General features: G+C 46.9%; 1 protein-coding gene and 1 non-coding gene across 3 annotated transcripts in view; both read right to left on the reverse strand.

Moving 5' to 3' along the window:
- Positions 1 to 9,542: 9,542 nt before the first annotated feature.
- Enthd1 (ENTH domain containing 1) overlaps positions 9,543 to 26,831 on the reverse strand; it is a 113,322-nt gene continuing 96,033 nt past the window's right edge. For both annotated transcript variants that reach the window (XM_021183596.1, XM_021183595.1), the window contains one exon: positions 9,543 to 10,684. In XM_021183596.1, the coding sequence (XP_021039255.1) occupies positions 10,095 to 10,684 (590 nt within the window). In that variant the 3' untranslated portion in view covers positions 9,543 to 10,094. The remainder of the gene's footprint in view (positions 10,685 to 26,831) is intronic.
- On the reverse strand, positions 15,757 to 15,893 carry LOC115029487. Its single transcript, XR_003835061.1, has one exon. It is a non-coding gene; the product is annotated as a small nucleolar RNA SNORA17 (small nucleolar RNA).

Raw genomic sequence — 26,831 nt, forward strand, 5'->3', positions numbered from 1 at the left:
AGGCCGGATTTCTGCCTCCCCAACCAAAGCAGTCTCAGGTGTTGTGGGTAGCTGGCGAGTGTCAGCCGACCCTGCGCCCTAGCTACCCCGGTGCTTTTCTGACCGGAAGAGGCTTGTGGCCCTACTCCTCCTTGACCTATTTAGTACTCCACTGTGGGAGGTGTCTGTCCTTCCTACCAGACTGCGGGCTTCCCAGAGCAGGGCTGACGTATCTATTTATTTATTTAGCATGTGCTTGTGTGACGTACCCATGAGTAGCGGTCAGAGGTCCATGTCAAGTGTCTTTCTCTACCTTTCCACCTTAATTTCACTCTCACTGAACCTGAAGCTCACTCACTGGCTGGCTAGCAAACTTCTGATCCTGTCACCCGGGATGCAAGCATGAGACATCATGCTTGGCCTTTTACATGGATGCTGGGGATTTGAACACATGTCCGCATGCTTGCATGACAGCCATTTTATCCACTGAGCCATCTCCCCAGCCTCACAGTGGGCTTGTTCAAATGTGTTTGCTAAAGTGGGTTGTACATTGGCATTGACAGACAGGCCGTATTTGTATATGTTCAGCCCCGCTCACTTTTTCCTTTTGAGGCAGGCTCTTATTGTGTCTCTCTGACTAGCTGTGAGCTTACAGACATCCACCCTCTTCTACCCCTGAATGCTAGGATTGATGGTGTGAGTCACCATGCCTGGCACCACCTGTTCATTTTTCATAACCCAGGCTCAGCGATTCTTTGCCTTGAAGCTCCACCAGACAGCATCCTCCTGGGGCATTCCACCCGGAACTGCTTAGTGTTTCCCTTTGTGTTGAACCTTGCACATGCCTTTTACTCTTTGAGTGCTGCCTCTTTTCCTCTGAGGGTTCCCATTGTCCTGGCTCCAGTCTGTTTTAGGAAAGGTGCTTTCTGCCCACTTCGGAAACATGGGGCTGGTCCTGTTGGGCCCAGAGTGAGAGCAGCCTTCATGAATAACCATGACCATACCTTCAAAAACAGCTTTCCCACACATGGTCACTTCTGCACACACAATGATGACAGGCCAAGTCTTCTATGGCTACTGAATCAGTGACAGTCATCAGAAGCCCCATCATCCCCACAGATCAGTGAGCCCTCCATCTTCTAACCATGGTTTTAACCACTTTGGGATGTGCTAAGGGCTTTTCAGTTAGCAAATGGACTGTCAGGCACAGGGATGTTAAGAGAAGTATCATTTAGTAGATTTTTGATTGTGTAATTAGTGTAAGAACGTGAATGGACTCAATAGAACATGGCAAAAAGCAGCGCCTGGATATTAACATGATGTGTTTGCTTTGTCAGGGGCGTACCTCACTTCTGTCACCCTGGTCAGCTGAGGGTGTAGACCAGGCTATCTCCTCCTCCATACTACAGGGTTTGAGTTATGGTGCATCTATAGGAAGAGAGCCTACAAAGAGTCCCCAGAACCCATGTGGAAAAAGCCAGGCATATGAGTACTAGGGGCAGAAAGGTTTAACTGAGGAGGGGACAGATGTGACTGGGGAGTGGGGGTGGGAGTAATCAAAATGAAGGAGGTGTGAAAAAGCCATATGGGAACCTACTATCTTGGAACAAAATTAAAAATGTTATTTATTAAGACTTTTAAAACATGTCTGAAGTGAGACACACTTGAGTGTGTGTCTGAAAAAGCTGCTCTAAGAATCCATGTATTCTTAGCTTTCTTAGCTTTCCAGAAGGTGCTGCCCAGGCTATTGGAAAAGAAAGGGCATCAGTGGTGTGACCCAGCTACAACCCCTGTAAACTATACGACCAGCAAGGTGTGTCCATGTGTAGTAGTGGCACCACGACTCTGGGGACAACCAACTGCTCTCTGATTGGATTTGACACCTGCTCCACAGGAGTGTATCTGTGCTATAAACCTGGCCATTGGGCTACGGTGGGGGAAATCATAGGCCCCAGGGGGAACTGAGCACTGTTGTTTCTCTAAATTACATACTGTCGAATTACCTTCTAAATAAATATGTTTATACCCATAGACAAATACTACCCTCAGCCTTATTTAGAGAAGCCTCTTTGCAGTGAACAGTGTGGTGAGTGCAGAGACTTATGGCTGCATAACGTGCTGAGAATAGGTGACAGATGAGTGCTCATCTCTAAATAAGACAGTCATACCGTCTCCTGCAAAGCCCAGGGATGGAAACAATGTAGGAACCAGAGCATAGGAAGCAGGTTGTTAAATGCCGCCACTTGGGCTAGACAGCCAGGAGCTCACAGCAGCTGGGGTTGCCTGCACTGGGTCTGTACAGAATGGGCTCGTCAACTGTCATGGATGGATGGAGGAGGATGGGCTCAGGAGATCCAGCCTCTCCCTGCTGAACTGTTGGCTGTTGATAGGTTCTGGGGGATGGGTGTCTTAGTTACTTTTTCTACAGCTGTCGTTAAACTCTACCAACAATGTAACGTAGAGAAGGACACGTTTCCTGGGGCTTTAGGGATCCAGAGGGTTAGGGATCCATGGCTGAGAAGCACGGCAGTGAGAGGCAGGCACGGCAGCAGGAGCAGGGAGCTGAAAGACCATGTTTCTTTTTTAAACCACAAGAACAAAGCCGATAGATGATACATACATACATACATACATACATACATACATAGGTAAGTAGATAGATAGATAGATAGATACATACATACATACATAGATAAGTAGATAGATAGGTAGATACATACATACATACATACATAGATAAGTAGATAGATAGATAGATAGATAGATAGATAGATAGATAGATAAGTAGATAGAACTGGAAGTGGGGCCAGGCGATCAACTCCCAAGTCCTGTTCCCTATGATACACTCCCTCCTAAAGGCAACTCTCCTAACCTCCCTTAAGTGCCACCACCAACTGGAAACCAAATGCTCAAAAAGCAAGCCTATGGGAGACATTTCTTGTTCCACCACCACAAGGAGTAACTGTCTTCAGTTGAGAGCCCACTGATGACCCGAAGAGACTCCAGTGACCAGTTCCCATTCAGGGGTCACATAGATGGCCCTGGCTAAACTAAATACACCACAAAAGAAAACTGAAAGTCGTGAATGTGAATAAGGAACTGGTAGGAATGGAGTGGGGAGGGCTAATGGGAACAGGAAGGAGAGAGCGTGTGCAAAGTAGGCAGAATACATTATGTACCTGTATGAAACTGTCAAATAACATCAACAAAGCTTGGTGCTATGCCTAAGGGAGACAGGGGGATGCCTGAGGTGCTGGCCAGAGATCCTATCTTAAAAAAAATAAGATGGAGGGTGTCCTGAGGAACATCTGAGGTTGGCTCCCAACTCCCCGCACACACATGTGCATGCACAGACACCCCCACACCCATGCCTGTACAGACAAGCAAATCCATAGTATATGGCATAGGGGACAGATGCTGAACTTCAGCATCATCGAACGCATAGATTGTGGTGTTTTATAATGGAATTTTACTGTTTCAATAGCTGCAAACGCCAGCAGCCGTATTTCTGCAGTAATTACCATATCTTTGGGAACTTTCTGCACCATCAGTGAGAAAACAGAATTCGAAATTACCAAACAAAATCATGTTGAAAACCCAGCTTCTTCGGAGCCAATTTACTCTTTTCCCCGAGCCTGCCTGCTGATAAGAGGCAGCACATACGTCTGCCTTAACGACAATGTACTTGGCCTCGTCAAATTCCTCGGTCTTCTGCAAGAAATAAAAACCTCTCAATTCCATATCTCTAAGCCTATTTTATCACATCTCAAAATCCACTTTGTTGAAAATACAGTAAAGCCTTGAGAAGAGGTACCCAGAATACTAAATACATTATGGAATCTCCAAGTTGCTCTGATGGTCACACGGAAGGGTTCCGTGCCCACTTGGGCACATTACGGTCACGGTGAGTTCATGTGGCAGGACGGTTATTCAGCAAGGCCTCTGTAAATGTTCCCCAGAGTCAGCGTTTGTTTTTGTCAGCCCGAGAATGGTTCTTAGAAACCCACTCACCCCTGAGTTTCTGTGACATTTTCCGTACGATCGATGCCTTTACTTGTTACTCGTTCCTTTTCTGAGTGTGTAAAGGCCAACCTTGTTGTTACCAACAGTGCAGCCACTGTGGACGTGCTCAAACTCCTGACCTTCCTGTTGGCACATCCTGCATTCAGGCTCCCATTGTCGTGTTGCCACCACCCAGATACAATATCCTTTCTGTTTCACTCAGAAAGTTCTGTCTCCCTCCTCCTTCTTCTGGGTGCTTTCCTGCTTCTTCCAGATTCCATGTGGACTACAGTCCCTCTGGGTGATATTCCCGAACCCCCTCATCCTGCCTGTGCCCTGTACCAAGCCCAGCCTCACCACCCTGTGCCCCTAAGTCCATAGGCACCATGTACTGAACCCCAGCTACCAACTCACTCATTCAGATGGCCACAGCACTGAAGCTCTGACAGGGGTTCATCTATCTCCTTCACATTGTGTCCTGATGTCTGGCAAACTGCCTACGCCTAACAGTGCTTTATAAATATTTAAAGAACAAGCACATGAGTAATTTGACAGTAAGCAAACTGTAAAATATGTTTATAACTGCTTTATAATACGATCCCCAGTTCAGACTAAAACACTCTGAGAGTAACGTCTCATGAAGTATTTTTAATATGAGGTAATTGCGGAGTCAATCAGAATAGACCCTCTCTTGATTTAAGCCAAGTTTTCCCTACTGGTTTAATAGAGTTGGCTAAATAGAAACTCACATAAGTGCTTATTAATTATACTAATTAGCAAATGGTTGTATTAAAATATATGAGCTATGTAGAACCTAGTTATAATTAGAAGTGACAATGCAGTAAGTGCATTGTGCAGTAAGTGATAAACGAGGGTGTTTCACAAAGAGGTAGTTTGTGTTGTAGTACCCCGCTGTTACTTGTGGGGTCCCCTGTTCAACATCCTGATGTGGCAGCGTTGGGGGATATGAATGGGGAAGGGAGGGTGTGTTTTGATTTTATGCTGTTTTTTTTTTTTAAAGACTTATTTCCTTTTTTATTTTATGAGTGATTGCCTGTATGGATGATGTGTGTGCACTATGTGTATGCATCACTTGCAGAGTCCAGAAGGGGGTGCCATATCCTCTGACAGTGGAGGTACCGATGGTTGTAAGGTGCCATGTGAGTGCTGGGAACTAAACCCAGGTTTTCTATAAGAGCAGGAAGTACTTTTATCCACTGAACCAGTTCCTAGCACTATTCTTTCTTAATAATGTATAACTGAGAAGTGTTTGAGCCACAACAAAAATGGGAGCAATATCCTTACTGTAGCCCAGAACTCTGTGGATGGAGCTCCCAGATAAAGACTTCCAGGCCTTCTGGTGTCTTCTTAGCATTATATTTTAATGTACAAACAACTCTATGTGCCCAAAATATTCTCAGAGCATTTGTCCTGGAATTTCATATTTCACCAGCTCTATGGTTAATGTTCATCAAGAAAATTTTCCCAATTCCTCAGTATCTGCAGCGTCCTTGCACATCTGAGAAAAGGATTTGGCTAATCTGATCAACTTCATCCAAACTAGGCCATCTCTGTCTTCTCAGTGCTGGACTACTATGTTATTACACCTAGCTGGAAACCGTTTCTCTGTGACTTTAATTTTTTTCAAGCCTTATTTTTAATGAGGGTTTTAAACGCTTTAACCTCCCTTCTAGCCCATCACCCACCAGAGGTAGTGGAAAAGAAAGGCTCTGTGGGTAGTGGACCTGTTTACAAATGGTTCTTCGGAGCAAATCCTATCTGCATTGTCAGGAAACCAGCAATTCAGTTCACAGGTCAGCAGTGACAGCTCGATCCACTTGCAAATATTTTACGGATACACCAGCAGTCCAGTCTGGTAGAGTCCAGATAGCAAGCACAAATCAGCATTGATGGCACTACCTAGCAGAGACTGCCTAAGCATTGTACAGCTAGTTCTATAAGCAAGCCAAGCTCAGCCTCTGTCACTGTCCATTGAGTCCTTTTTATACTAACCTCCAAAGATCACACGGCCCCCATGGGTCTTGCTTGCCTCACTACCTGTCTTGACTTAGCATGTGCATTTGTCTCAGCTGTCATCACTCTGCCAATCAGCCAGAGTCCTCAGAAGTGGCAAGAAACTGCAGCACACCACCAGAAGTTTTTTGATGCATTTCTCTTTACGGAGTCCTGATGAATGCAGCTCAACTATGCAATGTAAGGTGGACCCATACATGGATTGTTAGCCAAGAATCCTTCATCATGTGTCCTTTCACATGCTTGCTTTAGCAGAACATCCTTCTATCTGAGTCTGCTTCAGCTAAAAATGTTCCTTAACTAGTCTGCATTAGCCTCTAACCTGTGTCCACTTGAAACACTCCTTCACATGTTTGCCTTAGCAAAACACCATCCAATTAACTTTCCAAAGAGCCTTCAACTTTCCACTTCCCTTCTCCCTAACAGAAGCTGTTGGGTCTAGAATCTTCCTAGTTTTATTGAATGGCTATTAGAGTAGGAAGTCTAGCATGGCTGTGCCTTCCAATAAAGTGACACCCAGTGGGTACAGAGCTAGGATGGGAAATGACCATCCCTAATGAAGAAGTTAAGTTTGGGATTAACCTGGATTTTTCTGGAGGCTTCCGTTGTGATCTTGATGTACCTAGCTAGTGTGATGGTGTTTTCTGAACCAGCAATTATACTCCATGGTGTTCACATAAAAGAACCTGTCATGACTGGTTTTGTCAACTTGACCCAATCTAGAGTCTCAATGAGGAACTGCCTAGATCAGCGTGACTTGAAGGCATGTCTTTGGGGAACTGTCTTCATCATTTTAATTCATGTGGGGAGACCCATCCTAAAAATTTCCTGTGTTTGGATCCTGGGTGTTTTAAGTGTAGAGAGAGGGCTGAGCACAAGCAAGCAGGCATGCCTGCATTCACTCTCTGCTCTTGTCTGAAGTGATGAGCTGCTTCAAATTTATTCCTTGACTTTGCTGTGTGGACAGACTTGTGTGAGCCAAATAAGCCCTTTATCTCTTCAAGTTAAAGCATTTTATCACAGCAGCAGAGCAGAAGCTAGGACAGGACCTGAACCACATGGTCTCAAAGTGTTTGCAGTGGCAAGATTCCTAACAGCAAGAAAGTGTACGCAACGCAAACTCGATGACTAATGGGCAAACAACACATGGTATCTACAAATGATGTATGTTACTTTAGCATGTAAATAAATGGAATGCTGGCTTGTGCTACAGCATGGATGAATGCTGAAATAGGATGCTTTATGACGGAAATAAGACATGGATCCTCATGTTTATGATTCTTCCCTGAGCTGGGGATGTATGCAGTTGGCTGAATGGATGCCTATATGATTCCATTGATATAAAATATTGCGGAGGCAGACAATACATTTGGTTGTCAAGAATTTGGAAGAGAGGGTGTTGTGTGATATTGTTCCTGGGGAGACTTGAACAAACATCTATTCACCTCAGACAAGTGACTAGCAACAGACCAAAATCAGGATGCCACTAAAGTCTAACTTGATGAACCAATGAGTTTTATTGAATAGGAATATGGGCGAGGGGTTATTTACATGGGCAGAAATGACTCAGTGAAGGCTCACCCCAGCACAAAGCTAGGAACCTGGAGCTCACTGCACAGCCTGCAGGTAGCTTGGATAGTTAAGAGTGTCCTTTCCAGACATCTCTGCTGGCCTCAGTTTGTCTGAGAGTACTGCTCTCAGACAAGCTGTCTTAACTGCTTATATATGCCTGGTGAATCTGATCAGTTTCAGGGACTTCCTGAGCTTGGTGAATTTCCCCCAGGATGGAATGTTTCACCTCTCCTTAGAACAACCTGAGTATTAAGGAGATTCCCTACAAGATAAAGATTTATCTAAGAGGAAAACTGTTACACAACTGAAAGGTTTGGGGTTTTAACATAAAATGTTTCCTGAAGGTGCATGAGTTTGAATACTTAGCCCCTAGATAGCAGCTATTTCCAAAGGCCGTGGAACCATTAGGAAGTAGAGCCTTGCTGAAAGAAATGGGTCACTGGGGGTGGGGTGGGAGCTGGCCTTGAGGCTTTATAGCTGGCCCCATTTTCTCTCTGCACTCTTCTTTCTGACTACTGATACAATGTGAACAGTGGTTCTGCCTCCCGCAAGCCCTCCCCCTCCCATGATGCACTGTATCCCTTTGAACTATAAGCCAGAATAAGCTCTCCTTTCTTTAAACTGCCTCTTGTAGCAACAGTGTGGAAAGTGAAGGGCAGAGGAAGAGAGAGGCACAACATCTGCCCCAGCTACTGGGTCCCCAGTCTTTTGTTGTGAGAAAAATGTTCTAGAAGTAGGTGATAGCTGTTTAGCCTTGTTAAGTCATGGCCCTTAAAGGACAAAATTTGTGGTACATGAATTATATCTCCATCTTTTTAAAATTTCATGGGATGCAGACTTGCTAGCCCTATGTTACTGGTTACTATGTCCTAGTTAACTTGTTATTGTTACCATGACCATAAGACCTCTACATTTGTTAGTAAGAACATCTGTTAACTGTTCTTAGTGAAGATATGCTTGAAAATACCTTCAAGAGGGCCAGTGAGAGGGTTCAGTGGGTAAAGAGACTTGCAGCCAAGCCTGCCAACTTCAGTTCGATCCCTGGGACCCATGGGGTGGAAGGAGAGAAAAAGGAGAGGAGTCTTTTCTTTTTTTCTTTTTTTGAGATTTATCATACGTATGTGAGTACACTGTCACTGTCTTTAGACACACCAGAAGAGGGTATTCAATCCCATTACAGATGGTTGTGAGCCACCATATGGTTGCTGGGATTTGAACTCAGGACCCCTGGACGAGCAGTCAGTGCTCTTAACTCCTGATCCATCTCTCCAGCCTGAGAATTGACTATAAGTTGCCATTTTATAAGTGGTCCCCTGACCCTCACAAGTGCTGTGCACACCCACACCCATACACGTGTGCAAATAAGTAAAAATGTGGGGAAATCTAAAAAGACATTATCTTCAAAAAGCATTAACCTATGGAAGACCTGTGAAGTAGATTTACATGTGCCCTTTCACGGCTCCCCTTTAAAGCTTCATTTACTTGTGTCAGTGAATGAGGGCACACACAGGCCACCAGGGGCCTGTAGAGGTCAGAGGTCAGTTTCCAGGAGCTGGTTCTCTCTCCACCATGGTATAGGAGCCCTGCTGGAACCTAGCGCTGCTGTGCTGAGACCAGGTAGAAAGGGAGGAAGTCAGCAGAATCTCTCAGGACAGCTAGCCTGGGCACAGTTGACCCTGCAATAAGTGTGGTAGAGCACTGGCCTGGCCTCTTGGTTCCATCCCAATACCACAACAAACAAACAAACAAACAAACAAACACTTCTGTACTGGATCCAGCATGTACCTGGGTGGGAAGCGCTGGTCTGTAATACTCAAACTAGGTCATGCTTGTCTAAGAGCAAAGATGACATTTTTGTTTGAAAAGTTGTTTTAATGAATTTTAAAATTACACAGTAAGTTGAGAAGATCAAATTTATTTATGAAAGACAAGAAAAAAAAAGAAATGCACCGGAACTTTCTGGAAATCGAAATAAAAAACACGCAATTGTCATCCTACCTGCCTCAGCCTCACTCCTGACCCTGTGGCAGCTGAGGAGACTTCAGGCCCTTGATTTGTGGGGCTTCAATTTGAAAGGCTAGAGATCAGGCAGAAGCCTGTTGGCAGCTCCACATCAGCCCTGGGGAGGGGGAGGTGCTGGGGGTGGGGAGCCAGGGTCTTTCCTGGTTCACTTGCTCACCCAAAAGCCCTCCAACAGCTATTTGCACTTTAGAGTCTCCCCAAGACCTGCACTAAGGCTTACTTCACTAGGGATAAAGTTCAGAAATGTAAAGAATGACAGAAATACCCTTCAGTTTCAAAGGGACCAATAGCTACACCTAAAATGATCAAAAGTGACTTCTTAGAAAAATCTAGCCCCACATGGCTTTGTCAGTTTGAAAGGCGGTGCTAATGAACTTGACAATGAAACATTAAGTCATTGCCTTCTTGTCTCCACAGCAACAGCAAGGAACCCCCTAGGTCTGTGGGCAGCAGAACCATGGGGCTCCAGCAAAATGGCTAGGTGACTAGATAGGGTCTGGGCTCCCCCTGGGAGACTGGGGGTCCTGCAGGGTCTCACTGACTGTTGGGCTGCTGCCACTCAGGTTGCCTAGGTGGTTGTTGATGACACCAAGTTCCTGGATCACCAGGCTCAGGTCATGATGGAGCTGAACTACAGCACTCTTCACCTCACCTAGCAGAGTGCGGATGGCCCGGGACTCCGAGTCCCTGGACAAGCCTGCGCTTTCCTGAAAGCGAAAGCTCGCCTGGGGCAGCCCCGGAAAGGGTGCTCTAGTTAGGGTGGAAAATGCTCCCCGGCCGCTGCTGAAGCTGTAACTTGGCTCCTTCATGGTTGAATCGGAGTTATCTGGAAGAGTGGGGCACTCCTCATCATCTGAAGATGCTGTGCTCGTGGGAGCAAAGGGGTGACGGACCCTGACTGCCTCGTTTTGGTCTGTGAAGGGGTCAGAAGGTGACTGTGGCTGGGGCAGAGTCCAGAAGGAAGAGCTGGCCATAACCGGGATAAAGCACCGGGCTGACTTCTCTGGATGGGCCAAGTCAGGAGGCGATATAGACAGAGTAGAAAAGGAAGATGTGACCTCTGAGGTGGCGGAGACTAAAATATAATGGAGAGAGAGATGAATGTAACATATACAAGAGTAAAAGCTACAACAACTGTGCTGTGTAAACACCTACCTGGAAGGGCTCAACCCAGCTCGAATTTTAAGAGTTAAAAATTCATAAACCTGAAAACCCAAAGCAGGAAACCGAGACAAATTTAGAGATGTCTTATATCTGCCAATAATGCCACAGAAATGAACCTAAAATAGAATGATCAATATTCATCTTGACTTCAAACCCTGCCCAGCATATTTTTACACTACTGTAGACCTTGTCCGCGAGAGGAAGGTGTTAAGTCTTCCCCACGGCCTGCCGGAGCTTGCTGTAGGCATCTGAAGCAGAAAGGCAGAGAGAGCCCTAACGGGGGCCTTTCATCTTTTTCTCCATACAGATATTATTATAACAAACTCCAGCAACTCCAGTGAGCTTCGTGAATCTTTTCCTCTCTGTGGTTAGATACAATAAAGACTAAGTTCAACCCGGCTCTGGCACCGAGCTGGGTAGCTCACCGTTACCACTCTTCTCATCAAAGATCTTTGAGCAGCATGAAAAACCACTCTGGGCCTGTTTCATAAAAATTAAAGGCTTGAGAACAACTTAATCTTCTTTCAGGCAAAAACCATATCAAATGTCTTCTCCGATCTACCTCACCCTGTTTTCCCAAACCATACTGAGTATGTTCCTTAAGACAGCAGATGCTGGGGCCGGACGGCTCAGTGGTTATGAGCGCTTGTTGCTCTTGCAAAGACCTAAGTTTGGTTCCTGTTACCCACAAGGCAGCTCGCAGCCATCATTGATTTTGGTTCCAGGGCATCTGACCCCATCTTCTGACTTCTGGTTGGTACCCAACCAGGCACATATGTACATACATGTAGGCCAAACACCTACACAAATAAAATATATCCTTCTTTTAAAAAAGCAGGTAAAAACAGGGCTTTGCGGCCATGTGAGACTGCGCACTGCTCACTGCTCACTATACCTCCCATTAGTTAACTATGTCCATTAGCACATTTAGAATGAAGAGAAATCTACAGTTTTTTCTTTTACTGGGTCTCATGTACAGAAGGCTGGCCTCAAACTCACTAAGGAGTAGAGGATGACCTTGAACCCCCGATCCTCTCGCCTCTGTTTCTCAAGTGTTGGGGTTACAGGCATGTCATAACACTAGGTTCATGTGGCGCCTGAGAATCGAACTCAGAGCTTTGTGCATGTTAGCCAACCACTCTACCCACTGAGCTACATCCCCAGCCCTCAAGCATCTTACCCAAGTGTTTCCCAAACATTTTTGGATACAGGACCTTTCTTTCCTTCCTCTCAGAATACGGACTTGGATTTATTTTTGGATATGTGGTACAAATTGGTGGAATCTAGCCCTCAGGTGTCTGCGATTCACTCTGAACTTGCTACTTTAAAGATTTACTCGGCCAGGCGCACAGCAGGGAAGCTGAAGCCTGCCACTCAGCACTGGGGGGCGGGGGGGGGCGACTTTGCTTTGTTGGTAGATTTCACTACATATTCATGTCTCTTTAGAACTAAACTAGAACTCATAAAAAACCGGCCAGGGCAGGTGGCCACTCTCTATTTTTCGCTTCTAAGCTCTTCAAGGCCCATCTCCAGTTCTCAGGGAAAGTTCCAATCACAAAACTTGTTTTTGGATGCCAAGAGTATTCTCGGCTGGTGAGGCCCCAGGGATGACCGGGAAGCAGGGACTACGCATGCTCAAGGCCAGCAGCGCTCATGGGAGAATCTGGGTCAGGCTAATCCAAGCCGCTCTGCTCTGTTCTGGGCTGGGAAGGGTGGTGCCATGCTAGTGGGCATGTGGGTGACGAAGGCCTCGCTGCGGCCCTGGACTCCTGTGTTCACGTGCTTTGTGCTGGATCGCAGCTGTCATCTGCCACATCCTTCACCTCCTGGGCTGGCTCTCTGCTCTCCAGCTTTCGTGTCCCCTTCTCTCTTGTTTTGCTCTCATTTGGGGATAGTGCGGTGCAATCACCAGCAGGCCCACGGCAAGGCGGCCCAAGAGGCAAAACGCTGGAATCTTCATGTCTGAAAGTGCTCTGTTCTACCTTCAGGCTTAGTGGCAGTTTGTGGAAAGAATTTTAGACAGAAAATCTTTTCTTGTGGACTTAAAAACTTTGTCTCTCTCTCTGTGTCTGTGTGTCTCTCTGTGTGTATACGTGAGTGTGTGAGTGTAAGTCGGAGGACTATCTAGGGCATTGTTGGTTCTCACCTTTCCATCTTGTTTGAGGCAGGGTCTTTTGTTCACAGCCCTGTGCAGCAGACCAGCTGGCCTGTGAGATTCTGGGGATTCTTTCCCCATCTTTACGCTGGAGCACAGGGATTACGGAGCTCACTGCCATGTGTGGTTTATGTGAGTTCGGTGAATGCAAACTCAGGTCTCCACAAGAGCACGGCAATTGGTGGACCACTAACTCTCGAAGGCCATCTTCCACTGTCTTCTTGTTTGATCTTCCACTGTCTTCCTATTTCTAGTGAATGATAAGCCATAGTCATTCTGCTCGTTTTGAACAAGGTTTATTTTCATTTTCTGTGTATGGGTGTTTGTATGTATGTATGTATGTATGTGAGGTTAGAAGAAAGCACTGATTCCCCTAGGACTGGAGTTACAGACGGTTGTGAGCCACTATGTGGGTGCTGGGAATTGAACCCAAGTCCTCTGGAAGAGCAGTCGGCACTCTTGACTTCTAGACCGCCACTCCAGACCTGCTGTTCTAATTCTTATTCATGGCACAGAGCCTGCTGCATCTCTGAGGTATTAGTAAATTTCCTCTTCGTCCTCAGCACACTGGAATCCTCAATGCTGCGCACTGAAGCAAGGCAGTTTTCATTGACTGAGGTCAAGCGAAAGTGAGTTTTAATCAGGCAACTCATTTCCTTCAGATTCAAATGTTTTCTGAAGGCTTCCATCAGTGACTGCTCTCTCTCTCTCTCTCTCTCTCTCTCTCTCTCTCTCTGAACCTCTGGTTTGCATGTTAGAGCAGCTGGACTATCTTCCAACTCTTCGCTTTCTGCTGTGCCCAGCGTGTGTGCACACATTCACTCGTGAAGTGCAGGTAAACACCTGTGCCCCTGCAGTCGTGGGGAGGTCAGAGGACACTCTTGGCTGGGGGGTCCCCTCCTTCCACTGTGATGCAGAGCTTATTGTTGACCACTGTGTTCAGGCTAGCTGGTCTGTGAGCTTGCCAGGGTTATTCTTCTCCATCTCCCAAGTCAACGCAGACACAGCGGGAGGGATCACAGACGTGAGCTGTCACATCCCTGTTCTGGGATCTGGATTCTGCACCTCAAGCTTCAGCAGCTCTTTATCTACTGAGCCACCTTTCCAGACTGCTTTTTTTTTTTTGCAACTTTTTATTGGTTCTTTGTGTAATTCACGTCATGCACCCCAATCCCACTCATCTCTCCCTCCCCTTATACCTGCCCTCCACCTTTGCAACCTCCCCCCAACAGAAAAAAAAAATCTCGTTGTGGGAGCTGTAGCGTCACAGTGTGTCTCACAGTACACCCTTTGTCTATCCTTCCTTGTTTGCAAATGTGCATTGCAGTGACTCCTTGGTCTCTGGCTTCTGCTACTCTTATCAATACAGAAACCTCACCGGGACTCCTCTTGGAGATCCTGCTGTTGCCCTGTGTCATGGAGATCCTGTAATTTTGGATCTGTACGACTGGCCCTTTCATGAACTCCAGCAGTTCATCAATGGGGTAGATGTTGGGGTGGGTCAACTCAAAGCCCTGGTTCTGGGCCTTGAAAGGTATCTGAGTTGGTCAGCCTGCCAGATCTACTGCTCTAACGTCCTCGGAGCTGGCTCACCAGTAACCCACCCCACCCCCAATAACCAGGGCCAGCTTTGTACCCTGTTGCCCAGGCAAGGTGCAGGGCCCACTCTCCCAAGTGTTGCAGTTGGTGAGGGACATGGCGAGTTCTCCCACTCTCATGACCCCAGGGCCGACTCTCCTGCCTGCCATAGACGGTGAGGGCAAAGAGAAGGGAGGAGGGCATCTCTCCTTCATTCACACCACTGCCCAGCAGACAAGAGGTGGAGTCAGCTCTCTAGCATTCAAGTCTTTGGAGGCCTGCTCACGTGCAACCGCCACACCCAGGGCCAGGTCTCCTGTTCTTCCTATGTGAGGTGCAGGGCTTGCTCTCCCACTCTGATGACCTTGGTGCCAGATCTCCTGCTTGCTGTAGGTGTCAAGGGACGAGACAGGGGTATATCTTCCTCTCCCATGTCACTTCATGGCAAACAAGTGGCGGGCCAGCTTTGCTCACACCCTTGAGGTCAGCTCTCCTGCACCCCTGCCACCAGGGTCAGCTCTACTGTGTTGCCCAGGCCAGGTGCAGGGCCCACTCTCCCAAGTGCTGCAGCTGATGGGGGCAGGGCCAGCTCTCCTGCTCTCGTGACTCCGGGGCTAGGTTTCCTGCCTGCTGTAGGTGGTGAGGGGCAAGGGAGACGGAGGGTATCTTGTGCTCATCCGTGTCACCACACAGTCGATGAATGGTAGGAGCACCTCGGTCACACTTGTATCCTTGGAGCAGGCTCATCTGCAACTTCCACAGTGAGCAACTTCCTGCTCTCCCGAGTACTGTAGCTGGCTAGGAGCAGGGCCAGCTCTCCCACTATGCCCAGGTGAGGGGTGAGACCAGTTCTGTATATTTCTCAACAACTCACTATCAACAACTCACTGGGCAGCAGCCCAGGCCAGGGATGTCTGCCCAGCCTTTGGTGGTAACAGACCCCTGCGGCTGCAGGGCCAGACAGACCCAGACATGGACCCCGGTGGCAGCCCAGGGCAGGACCCCACCATGGTCCCAGGTGGCTACTCACATCAGGCTGCTCCTCACTACCTTCAGGTCTCCAGCTCTGCCTCTTCATTGTGCCCACACACTTCTTTCTTCATTTCTCTATCATTTATTTGTTCCTCTTAGTGGTGCTCAGGATCTCTGAGTGACTGGGTTGTCTCGGGAGCGCTATGCCCCATATGTGCATTATGGTGCTAGCTGGGGTCATCTTGGGCATGGCCTACCCTCCCTCCCCCAGCCTGCACAGCATCAGACTGGTAGTCACCCGATGTTCTCAGGTCAGAACCCTGAACTGAGACATAGCTTCTCTCCTCTTTGCTACCTACTCATGTGACACATCATTCGACCCAGCAGCCACACATGCAAGGCCTCTAGGGGCAGGCCAGCTCTCCTTTTCAAATATTATTAATAGTATGCATGCACGTGTGTGGAGGGCAGGGCACCTTTGTGGAGTCAGCTCTCTCCTTCAACCTTTAGGTTGGCTTATTCCGGAAGTGTCTTTACTGCCAGTCTTCTTCCTGTTTCTTCTTCCCCTTTCTCTCTCTTTGCCCTGCTTCCTTGAGGTTTTGTTAGCCTGAGTGTCCTTCTGATGAATTTCTTGTTTCTGCAGGATTTTATAGAGGTTTTTTGTTGTTGTTCTCAGAAATTTTCAAAATTGCTTGTTCTTGTCTCAGGGACACATTGTATCATTATATATATATATATATATATATATATATATATATATATATATATATTCAATCAATCTTTGGCAGATTTTTTTTGTCTTGTTTTGTTTTTGTTTTTTTGAGACAGGGTTTCTCTATGTAGTCCTGGCTATCCTGGAACTCACTGCTGCCCTGGCTGTCATGATATGAGCCTCCTCCACAGAACTCCACTGCTCTGCACCTTCCTCACCACCAGAGCTGAATCCTTGGAAACCATGAGCCAAAATAAATCTTTTTCAACCCCCCACCCCCACCCCCCGATAAGATGTTCCTGGCAGATCTGTGGCAATGGCAACACAACAACCACCAATTCAAGGACTTACTAATATTAATTAAAAGAATTACTAATATAAATTCCATATGAGCCATGCATTCCAGGGGAAATGGCAGGCTTCCTGACATTCAGGGAGCATGTGACTCCCTGGCAAGGAGGTCACACATCCAATGGCAGAAAGACATGTCCTTGATGAAATTTGGCGATCCTGGGACCTGGAACATATTTACGGAGTACTAAGAAACTATTTCAGAATTTGACAACAAGAGCATAAGGCCAGCGGTGTGGATGACTACAAGGAGACAGAGTCTCTGAACACAGGCAGTGCCATGTGGACATGTGAGCTCACAGAGGCTGCGGCAACATGGACAGACCAGTGCAAGCCAAGTCAGGCCAAATGCAGTGTGGAGGTGGAGGTGGGCAGAAAGCCCTAAGGAAGCCTAGGGGCTAACGGCAACCCCTTCCTGCTGGGAGAGGGAGGGCCAGCTTTCTCCAAGAGAGGAGCCCCTAACTAGAGTTCCAGGAGCATCACACAACCATCTAGCACGAGTGGCCTTGATGGAGGTGGGTAGGGAAGAACACAAAGTTGGGTGGGAAAGAAAGGAGGGCTGAGTGTGGATATGGAAAAAGAAAAAAGAAAAAAAAAGAAAATGGGAGAATTTGAGCTTGCTCTGTTTAGGAAAAAGGCCCTCAGAGAAAAGCTCTAAGGAGCCTAGAGGAAAACCAAATACAGTAGTCAACTATTCATGAGGAGCTATCCCCAAACAAGGACACATGTATGTGCACACATGTGAGGCTGCTAAGACCCCACAGTGGTTCTTTTTTTCTTTTTTTTTTTCTTTTTACTTTTTTTTTTTTTTTTTTTTTTTTTTTTTTTTTTCGAGACAGGGTTTCTCTGTGCAATCCAGGCTATCCTGGAACTCATTCTGTAGACCAGGATGGCCTTGAACTCAGAAATCTGCCTGCTTCTGCCTCCCAAGTGCTGGGATTAAAGGCGTGCACCAGCACTGCCCGGCCCCATGGGTCCAGACTCCTTCCAGGTCACATATCAGATGTCCTGCACACCAGATATTTACATTATGATTCATAACAATAGGGAAATTACAGTTATGAAGTAGCAACGAGATAATGTTATGGTTGAGGGCCCACACAACATGCAGAGCTGCATGAAAGGGTCGCAGCGTTAGGAAGACCGAGAGCCATGTCTCGGTTCTTAACTTTGTGTTCCTGTGAGCCACACCCAGGGACTTGTCTGAGTGTGGTTCTTTCCCAGCTCCAGGTGTCTGTGACTAGGAACCAGTGCATCCTCCTCTAGCCACCTCCCTGTGGCTTTTGTGCCACCACTGAGTGACAGCCAGTGCTGGGCTCCAGCTCTGCTCTGCAGGCTCTGTGCCTGTGAAAAGCCACTCAGCGCTAATTGCCGCACACCAGCTCCCTTTTGTTTCCAAACACTTTGCAGCTGCATCGCACCCTTCAATCTGCTCCTGGGGCTCCCCTCCTCTGCCCCTTCTCTGCACCCTTCAATCTGCTCCTGGGGCTCCCCTCCGCTGTCCCTTCTCTGGCTCTCCACAGAAGCGACGTGGGCATCCTGTTAGCATCCATCCTCTTTGTGTAGCGAATATTGCAATAAGATACAGTAAGTGGCTGTGTTTTAAAAGCTGGTCGTGTGATACACACAGGCCAGTTGTCAGCTGCTCCAAGACAGCACTGACGAATTCATTCCAAATGCCGATGTGTTATCTTTAACCATTTATACTATAAATGCAGAAGACTTGCTAATTAAGAGACAATAGCTTTCCATTTAAATGGCATTTAGAACTGTGCTGCAAAGATGAAAAAAATGTATATTTCCAGGGATAATCGGATGCTGCACAAGCATACAAGTGTTTATCTGGAGCAGCAGGCCCTGAATGCCCAGACAGATTCCCCTTTCATTCCTGAATTCATCTCTTTCAGTGTTTCTGATGGTGTACAGTGACTTCCAAGTGAATAATACATACAAGCTAAAGCACTGTCACCCCCTCCCTTAAGAGATGTAACATTCTATGTGTTTGCAAAGGATTTATCTGTGCTCTTAAAAGCAGGAACAACTAGAATGTCCACTGACTTATCAATGGGTCAGTAGCCTGTCACCTGCAAAATGGAATACCATCTTGTCATGAAGAAGGATGGACTGTTGCACGCTACAACCCTCAAAGTATGCTGAGAGAACGTAGCTGACAGGGCCTCATAGGGGATGGTGGTTGGTGGTGTCCAGAAAAGGCAGCATACAGGCATAGAGAGGTTTGGTAAGGCCAGTAGCTGGGGAAAGATTAGAAAGCATGCTCACCGGCACAGGGCTTTCTGAGGCAAGGAAAGTGTTCTGGAATGTGGGCAGCTGCACAACTCTGGGAAGATATAACATGCACTAAAATATATGCCTACATGTGTCATGCATGCATTAGCGCATGTGTCATTTTCTGAGTCAGGGTCTCTCACTGAACCTGCAGCTCACCAATCAGCCTCAGCTGGCAGGCCAGGGAGCCCTGGAGATCCTTCTGTCTCTGTTGCCCCAGTGCTGAGATTACAGGTGAAGGCTGCCATACCTGGCTTTTTACACTGATGCTGGGGATTTGAACTCTGGTCCTTCCGCTTGTGCGGCAGGCAGGCAGGCAGGTGTTCTTACCCACCGAACCATCTCCCCAGCCCCACACTTCCTCACTTTTTAAAGGGAATGTTTTTGTTTTTGTTTTTTTCTGGCTCTGAAGGCTTTTACAGTTCAGAGTCTGCTGTGCCTGTTTGGTTATCTCACTAGCAGAGGTGAACCCACTGAGAACTGCACAGAACTAACTGTTGAGTAAAGACAGGAACACTCTGAGGCCAGAGCACACAGCACTGCTGTCCCGCATCAGTGCAGCTGTGTACCTCTAGAGACTATGCAGCAGGCAGCTGTGACTTGAGAGCAGGGGGTGAACAGGTCACTCCCTGTCTGTTTAGGGTGATAAGGAAACATAATGACAGAAAACAGTACGCTGTCTGAGCTACAGAGAGTAACAAAATCAAAGCTAGGGGAGGCAGTGGGCTGCCCAGGGGTCCCTCTTCAGGACCAAGGGTCATAAGGAGCTGATGCTCAGAAGACTACTGAGGTGTGCAGGTGGTGCCTCCACCTACACACAATCACCGAGACAGGCATGTGCAAGTGCGTTTGAATTTGCTCAATTTACTTCACTCCAAAGAGTAAGTGATGTCAGGCTAGGACCCTTCATATAAACACTTCGGAAAGTCAGAAGAGCTTCCTCATTCTCCATCAGCCCTAGTGTAGTCTTTGGACATGAGATGCCCACCCAGACTCATTTCCTGAATTTCTCCATGGCTGTGACCTTCAGCCACCTGGAACACGTGAATATTCAGAACTGCCCTGCTCACAAGTCTGGGTCCTCAGATTGCCTTACTTCTCGCTCCCATCCAACCCTCTCATCACCCTTCAGCATTCACAGGAGCCCCACTGAGGCTGCAGAACCAGTGGCCCCTCTGTGCTTTCCCCCACTATCCAGTCTCCTTTCTCCTCAGATTTCCAACGCTCACCACTCCCACACTCCGCCCCTGTGCTTCCTGCCTCATCTGCTAACTTGCATTCCTTTGCTGTAAGGACAAGATGTCGAGAACACTGTGGTCTCCAGCGCTGTGTGGCCTGGGTGGCAGTTACTGTCCTTTACTGCCACAGTAGCACAAAAGCTCCTGAAGCCTGTCTGTAGGGCAATCGGGCTGCATGCCAGGCACTTTCTTCCCCAGCGCAGGCTGTGGCCAGAGGCGCTCTTCTGCTGGCCTCTCCTGACCCTGTGAGAGTGAATTCTCCATCTCTCTCATCCTGCACCCAGGCTGCAATTCCTAGAGACCTGAGCTCTGTGAAGCAGAGGGCATGGGTGTCTGCTCCTATAGGACCAGTGTTCCCTCAGCTTCTTCTGCCAAGAGGCACTCTTCATGTCTCTAACCACGCCAAACCCTCTTCTAGGCTCTGCAGAAGTCTTCGGTTACTTTATTGCTGCTGTGACCCACTCAAGAGAGGAAGGGTTTTAGCTCCCTTGTCAAAGATCAAGTGACCATAGGTGTGTGGGTTAATCTCTGGAAAAAAGACAGCATTTTCAACAAATGGTGCTGGCACAACTAGCGGTTATCATGTAGAAGAATGCGAATTGATCCATTCCTATCTCCTTGTACTAAGGTCAAATCTAAGTGGATTAAGGAACTCCACATAAAACCAGAGACACTGAAACTTATAGAGGAGAAAGTAGGAAAAGCCTCGCAGATATAGGTACAGGGGAAAAATTCCTGAATAGAACAGCAATGGCTTGTGCTGTGAGATCAAGAATCAACAAATGGGACCTCATAAAGTTGCAAAGCTTCTGCAAGGCAAAAGACACTGTCAATAAGACAAAAAGACCACCAACAGATTGGGAAAGGATCTTTACCTATCCTAAATCAGATAGGGGACTAATATCCAATATATATAAAGAACTCAAGAAGGTGGACTCCAGAAAATCAAATAACCCCATTAAAAATGGGGCTCAGAGCTGAATAAAGAATTCTCACCAGAGGAATACCGAATGGCTGAGAAGCACCTGAAAAAATGTTCAACATCCTTAATCATCAGGGAAATGCAAATCAAAACAACCCTGAGATTCCACCTCACACCAGTCAGAATGGCTAAGATCAAAAATTCAGGTGACAGCATATGCTGGCGAGGATGTGGAGAAAGAGGAACACTCCTCCATTGTTGGTGGGATTGCAAGCTTGTACAACCACTCTGGAAATCAGTCTGGCGGTTCCTCAGAAAATTGGACATAGTACTACCGGAGGATCCCACAATACCTCTCCTGGGCATATATCCAGAAGATGTTCCAATCGGTAAGAAGGACACATGCTCCACTATGTTCATAGCAGCCTTATTTATAATAGCCAGAAGCTGGAAAGAACCCAGATGCTCCTCAACAGAGGAATGGATACAGAAAATGTGGTATATTTAAACAATGGAGTACTACTCAGCTATTAAAAAGAATGAATTTATGAAATTCCTAGGCAAATGGATGGACCTGTAGGGCATCATCCTGAGTGAGGTAACCCAATCACAAAGGAACTCACAAAATATGTACTCACTGATAAGTGAATATTAGCCCAGAAACTTAGGATACCCAAGATATAAGATACAATTTGCTAAACGCATGAAACTCAAGAAGAACAAAGACCAAAGTGTGGACACTTTGCCCCTTCTTAGAATTGGGAACAAAACACCCATGGAAGNAGTTACAGAGACAAAGTTTGGAGCTGNGACNAAAGGATGGACCATCTAGAGACTGCCATATCTGGGGATCCATCCCATAATCAGCTTCCAAACGCTGACACCATTGCATACACCAGCAAGATTTTGCTGAAAGGACCCAGATAGAGCTGTCTCTTGTGAGACTATACCGGGGCCTAGCAAACACAGAAGTGATGCTCACAGTCAGCTATTGGATGGATCACAGGGTCCCCAATGGAGGAGCTAGAGAAAGTACCCAAGGAGCTAAAGGGATCTGCAATTCTATAGGTGGAACAACAATATGAACTAACCAGTACCCCCCTGGAGCTCGTGTCTCTAGCAGCATATGAATCAGAAAATGGCCTAGTCGGCCATTGGTGGAAAGAGAGGCCCATTGGTCGTGCAAACTTTATATGCTTCAGTTCAGGGGAACGACAAGGCCAAGAAGTAGGAGTTGGGGGGGGGAGTGGGTAGGGGAGTGTGTGTGGGACTTTTGGGATAGCATTGGAAATGTAAATGAAATAAATACCCAATTAAAAAAAAAAAGAGAGGCAGGGTTACTTTGGACCACAGTTCAGTAGCACATTGTGGTGGGGAGACCATGAGGCCAGGAGCACAAGGCAGCTGACCACATTGTATACCTAGTCAGGAAGCAGAGAGCATTGGATGCTGGTGCTCTGCTCTGTTCAGTCCAGGCTCTAAGCCCCTGAAATGCTGCAGCCCACAGCAGGGTGAGTCTTTCCACTTCAATTAACCTGATCTATAAAGTCCCTCATAGCCCAGAGGTCTGTCTCCTGGGTAATTCTAGATCCTGTCAAGTTGCCACCACAGGTGCCCCCACCCCTATCCCCATGCCTCATTACCCCCATCTCCCTATTCCTCCACCTCCTGGCAAGAAGGAACTAAGGCTGGAACTTAGGAAGCAGGCTATATAGAGGCTTTCAGCGTCAAAACAGCAAGCAGACCCCAGGGGAACAGCCTCTTGCCTGCACAAAGACACTTCTGTTTCTTTCTGGGCTCTGGACCCAGGTCTAACTTCCAGGAACATGCCTCACTGGGACCCCTGGCTACCTCCCTGCACCTCCTCCTCGCAGTCTTTAGTTGCTCTGCACTAGAATTACTGTGAGTTCTAGTCGGAACTAGAATTACTAAGTGGTTAGGAGCTGTCAGAGTGGGTGTTGGGAACCAAGCTTAGGTCCTCAGTAACAGTAGTACGGGCGCCTAACTGCTGCGCCATCTCTCTAGCCCTCAAGTTCAAACTGCTTAACTACCCTTCACTCTCCTGTCCCTCTGGCCTAATGCACCAGTGTCCCTTTCTATATTTCTGTGACCTTGCACCATTTCTGCTATCTAAGCTGCTTTTAGCTGACTTACGAACACTAACACCTGCTGTGTACAGGTGCTGTGCCTGGAGCTGGTGGCGCAGCCACACACTGGACAGGCAGGGGTGCTACTTAGATTCTAGCTGGGGAGGAGTGTACCCAATGAGTCTATAAGTAGCTGATGTTTAGTAAGAGCAACCGAAGGCATTATGGGAGACAGAGGGGAGATCATGAGCCGGAGCATCTAAATCCCAAGGGCACATGTTTGGGATGCTCTTGGAAGGATAGACAGGGGTGGCTGGGGCAGTGGTGGGCAGGTGAACGCCAACGAGAGGGAACTGCATCAGAGGATGAAACAAGAAGTATCTGACAAGAGAACACAGGCTGCTGAGAGGCAGAAACCTGGCTGCTCAGGGCTTGGAAGGCAATTTGTTCTTTTTGTGAAAAATGTGGTAATCAATCCACAGCTGAATGGCTGCTTCCTGGGGACTGAGCTGGAGCTTTCCAGAATCTCTGTGCTCAGTTACATCTCGGTACCATTCCACAGTGAGAATGGCTTTTTCTAGGAGGAAGGTATTGTGAGGGCTAGTTTTATGTCAACTTGACACAAGCTGGAGTTATCTGAAAGCAGGGACCCTCTATTGAGAAAATGCCTCTGTACAATCTGACTGTCAGGCATCTTCTCAATTAGTGATTCCTAGGGGAGGACCCAGCCCACTGTGGGTGGTGCCAGCCCTGGGCTGGTGGTCCTGGGTTCTATAAAAAAGCATGCTGAGCAAGCCATGGGGAGCAAAACCATTAAGAAACACGCAAAACCATTAAGAAACACTCCTATATGGCTTCTGCATCAGCTCTTGCCTCCAGGCTCCTGCCCTGACTTCCAACTGTGATGCATATGGTTACCTGGAAGTGTAAGATGAAATACACCCTTTCATTCCCAAGCTGCTTTTGGTCATGGTGCTCCATTACAGAGACAGAAACCCCAACGACGACAGGTGTGTATCGTCTGAGTAGGCAAGAGAAGGACGCCAACAGAGAGATTCTGAGGGTGAGGAGCTGGCTGCCGGGCGTGCAGCTCTAAACACATGTGCATCTGAGCAGCAGGAACAGAGACTGCACATCTGAGTATCAAGTCCCCCACAGAAGGCGTGGCTTTTATGAACTCCATGTAGCAGAGCCATTATTATCTGCCCCACAGAGAGGCCGAGTGTCTCACTCAGTTACTATACTGTGAGAGGCAGGGAAACTGGGATCATAAACCCAGACGGTCTGGCTCTAGAGTCAGCGCTGTCACGGAAATGCTTCCAGCCTATTAGGAGCCCTCTTTAGGTCTCCTGGTGAGGTTTAAAGGGTTTGGTTTAGTCTCCAGTCTCCCCAGCACTGAGAAATCTGCCATCGTTCTTTATATCAAATTCAGTGTCTCTTCTGTCAGGGCTCTCTGGGCTGTTGAGATGGCTCAGTGGGTAAGGTACCTGCAGCCACGCCCGATGAGTTGAGTCCTATCCCTGGGACCCACACGGTGCAAAAGGAGAATTCTGCAGTCTGTCCTCTGACCTCCATAACTGAGCTGTGGCACATCCACACAACCACATCCATGATAGATAGATAGATAGACAGACATACAGACAGATACAATAACTTGAAAGAAGTAACCAACACAAACATAATTTAATGCTAACTTAGTAACAGAGATATTTTAACAATTTGCAGTAAGTGTAAAATTTATCAATGTCACATAAATATATTATCTATCTCTCCATCTATCATCTACCTACCCATCTTTCTCCTCTTTTAACAAAATTGGAAAAAGAAATTAAGGTCCAAATTAATTTTTAAAGAAATCAAATATAGATTATAACTAAGAGTCAGGGAAGAAACGGAGCAGGCAGATTGAGTTCCACTGCGGCACTGCAGGACAGATTAACTCTGCTGCTATTCAGCTGGTCATCCTGACTGACGGCCAGGGCCTCCCACCCAGGGCCTGCACTCCAACAGCTGTAAACGCTTCACACTATAAAATCAATGCTCCTGTCCCTCACATTTCATGCATTATGGTATCTTGCTTCATGATGTGTCTTGAATGGTTCTGCTTTGGCCTCTTTACATACATGCTTTCTGTTTCCAATGGAGAGTAGTGTAAGAGCCAACTGGTCAACTTCTAAGCTGCCTTCTACCCACAAAAGCCTTCTGGGGCTGCACTTAGTCAGCAGAGCAACACCCAGACAGACGGCATCTTGGCCAGTGATGCTGACTGGATTGGGTAGAGCACCTGCCCATTTGCTCAGGCCCTCAGCTGCTCTCAGAAACAGTACATAGTTTTCAGGGCAGGGGCTGCTTTACTCTTTCTGCGACATGGTCTCATGTACCCCAGGATAGCCTCTACTAAGTAGCTGAGGAGGATCTTGAACTTCTGACCTCTCCGTACCTCCCCAGGGCTGGGATTATCGGTGAGTGCCCCATGCCTGGTTTATGCAGGGTTCAGGATGGAACCCAGGGCTTCCTATATCCTACCAACTGGGTCACACCCCAGCCCTCAATGTAAGATTTTTTAAAGTGCTACTAATGCAAATGATACTGTTCCTTTGCTTTTTGTTATTTTTAAAAATACTGTGTGTGTGTGTGTGTACGCACACTCGCACCCAAAGAGGCCAAAAGATGACATTGGGTGCTCTGGAGCTAGAGTCACAGGCATCTGGGAACTACCCAATAAGAGTTCTGGAAAGGAAACTTTGGCCCTCTGCAAGGGAAGTGCAGAATTTAACTATAAAGCCATCTCTCCAGTCCCTTTAATTCTAACTTCTAACTGTCCACAGTTGGTGAACAGTAATACGATTTCCATTTTGTCTGGAGATAGACCCCTGTTCTATTGCTCAGGCAGGCCCTGAGCAGCACCTGGCTGTCATTTATTTTACATGGTGACCTTCTGTCCTTTCGGGGGGGTATGTGTGTGTGAATTTTCTACATAAAGAATCATATTGTCATTGGACAAAGGCAATGCTCTCTTTTCCTTTCCAGTATTCATGCCCTCTATCTCTTCTTATGGCCTACTTGCCGCACCAAGCCCTCTCACACACCACTGAATAAAAGTGGTGCCGGAACACACACAGCCTCCTTCTGAAGCAGTCAGAACAGCACTGGCTCTTTCATCATTAATTATGTCTGCAGCCCAGATTTTAAATACGCTTCTTATCAGCTTTGAGGGAAGTTCCTTTTTATTCCTAATTTGCTTACATTTTTTATAATCATAATTGAATGTACAATTGTATCAATTCTCTACACGAATCAAGACAATTATATCATTTTAAATCTTATTCTATTAATGTGGTGAATTGCCCAGATTCATTTTCAAACGTCAAGGCAATGCCACAGCTCTAAGAAGAAGCCCCTGGGTCATGGCACATCGGCACTTTTCAGGCTTGGTGGACTCCATTTGCTAACACCTTAAGAATTTCTGCATCTGATGTTAATCTATGTCGTTCTCTAATTTACTTTTCTTGCATTGTTTGTTGGACCTGGGTAGCAGATTAGCCATCTTCATGAAGCGATGGGTGATGCTCTGTCAGTGTTCAGGAAGGACAGGTGCAAGACTGATGCTCCTCCTTCCTTAGAGGTTGCCAGGAAACTACATGGGACTGAGTCACTGTTTCTAAGACGTTTCTGGAAACATACTCAGAAATATATATATATATATATATATATATATATATATATATATATATATATATATATATACACACACACA

Source organism: Mus caroli, chromosome 15, assembly GCF_900094665.2.
Source record: "Mus caroli chromosome 15, CAROLI_EIJ_v1.1, whole genome shotgun sequence".
Lineage (NCBI taxonomy): Eukaryota > Metazoa > Chordata > Mammalia > Rodentia > Muridae > Mus > Mus caroli.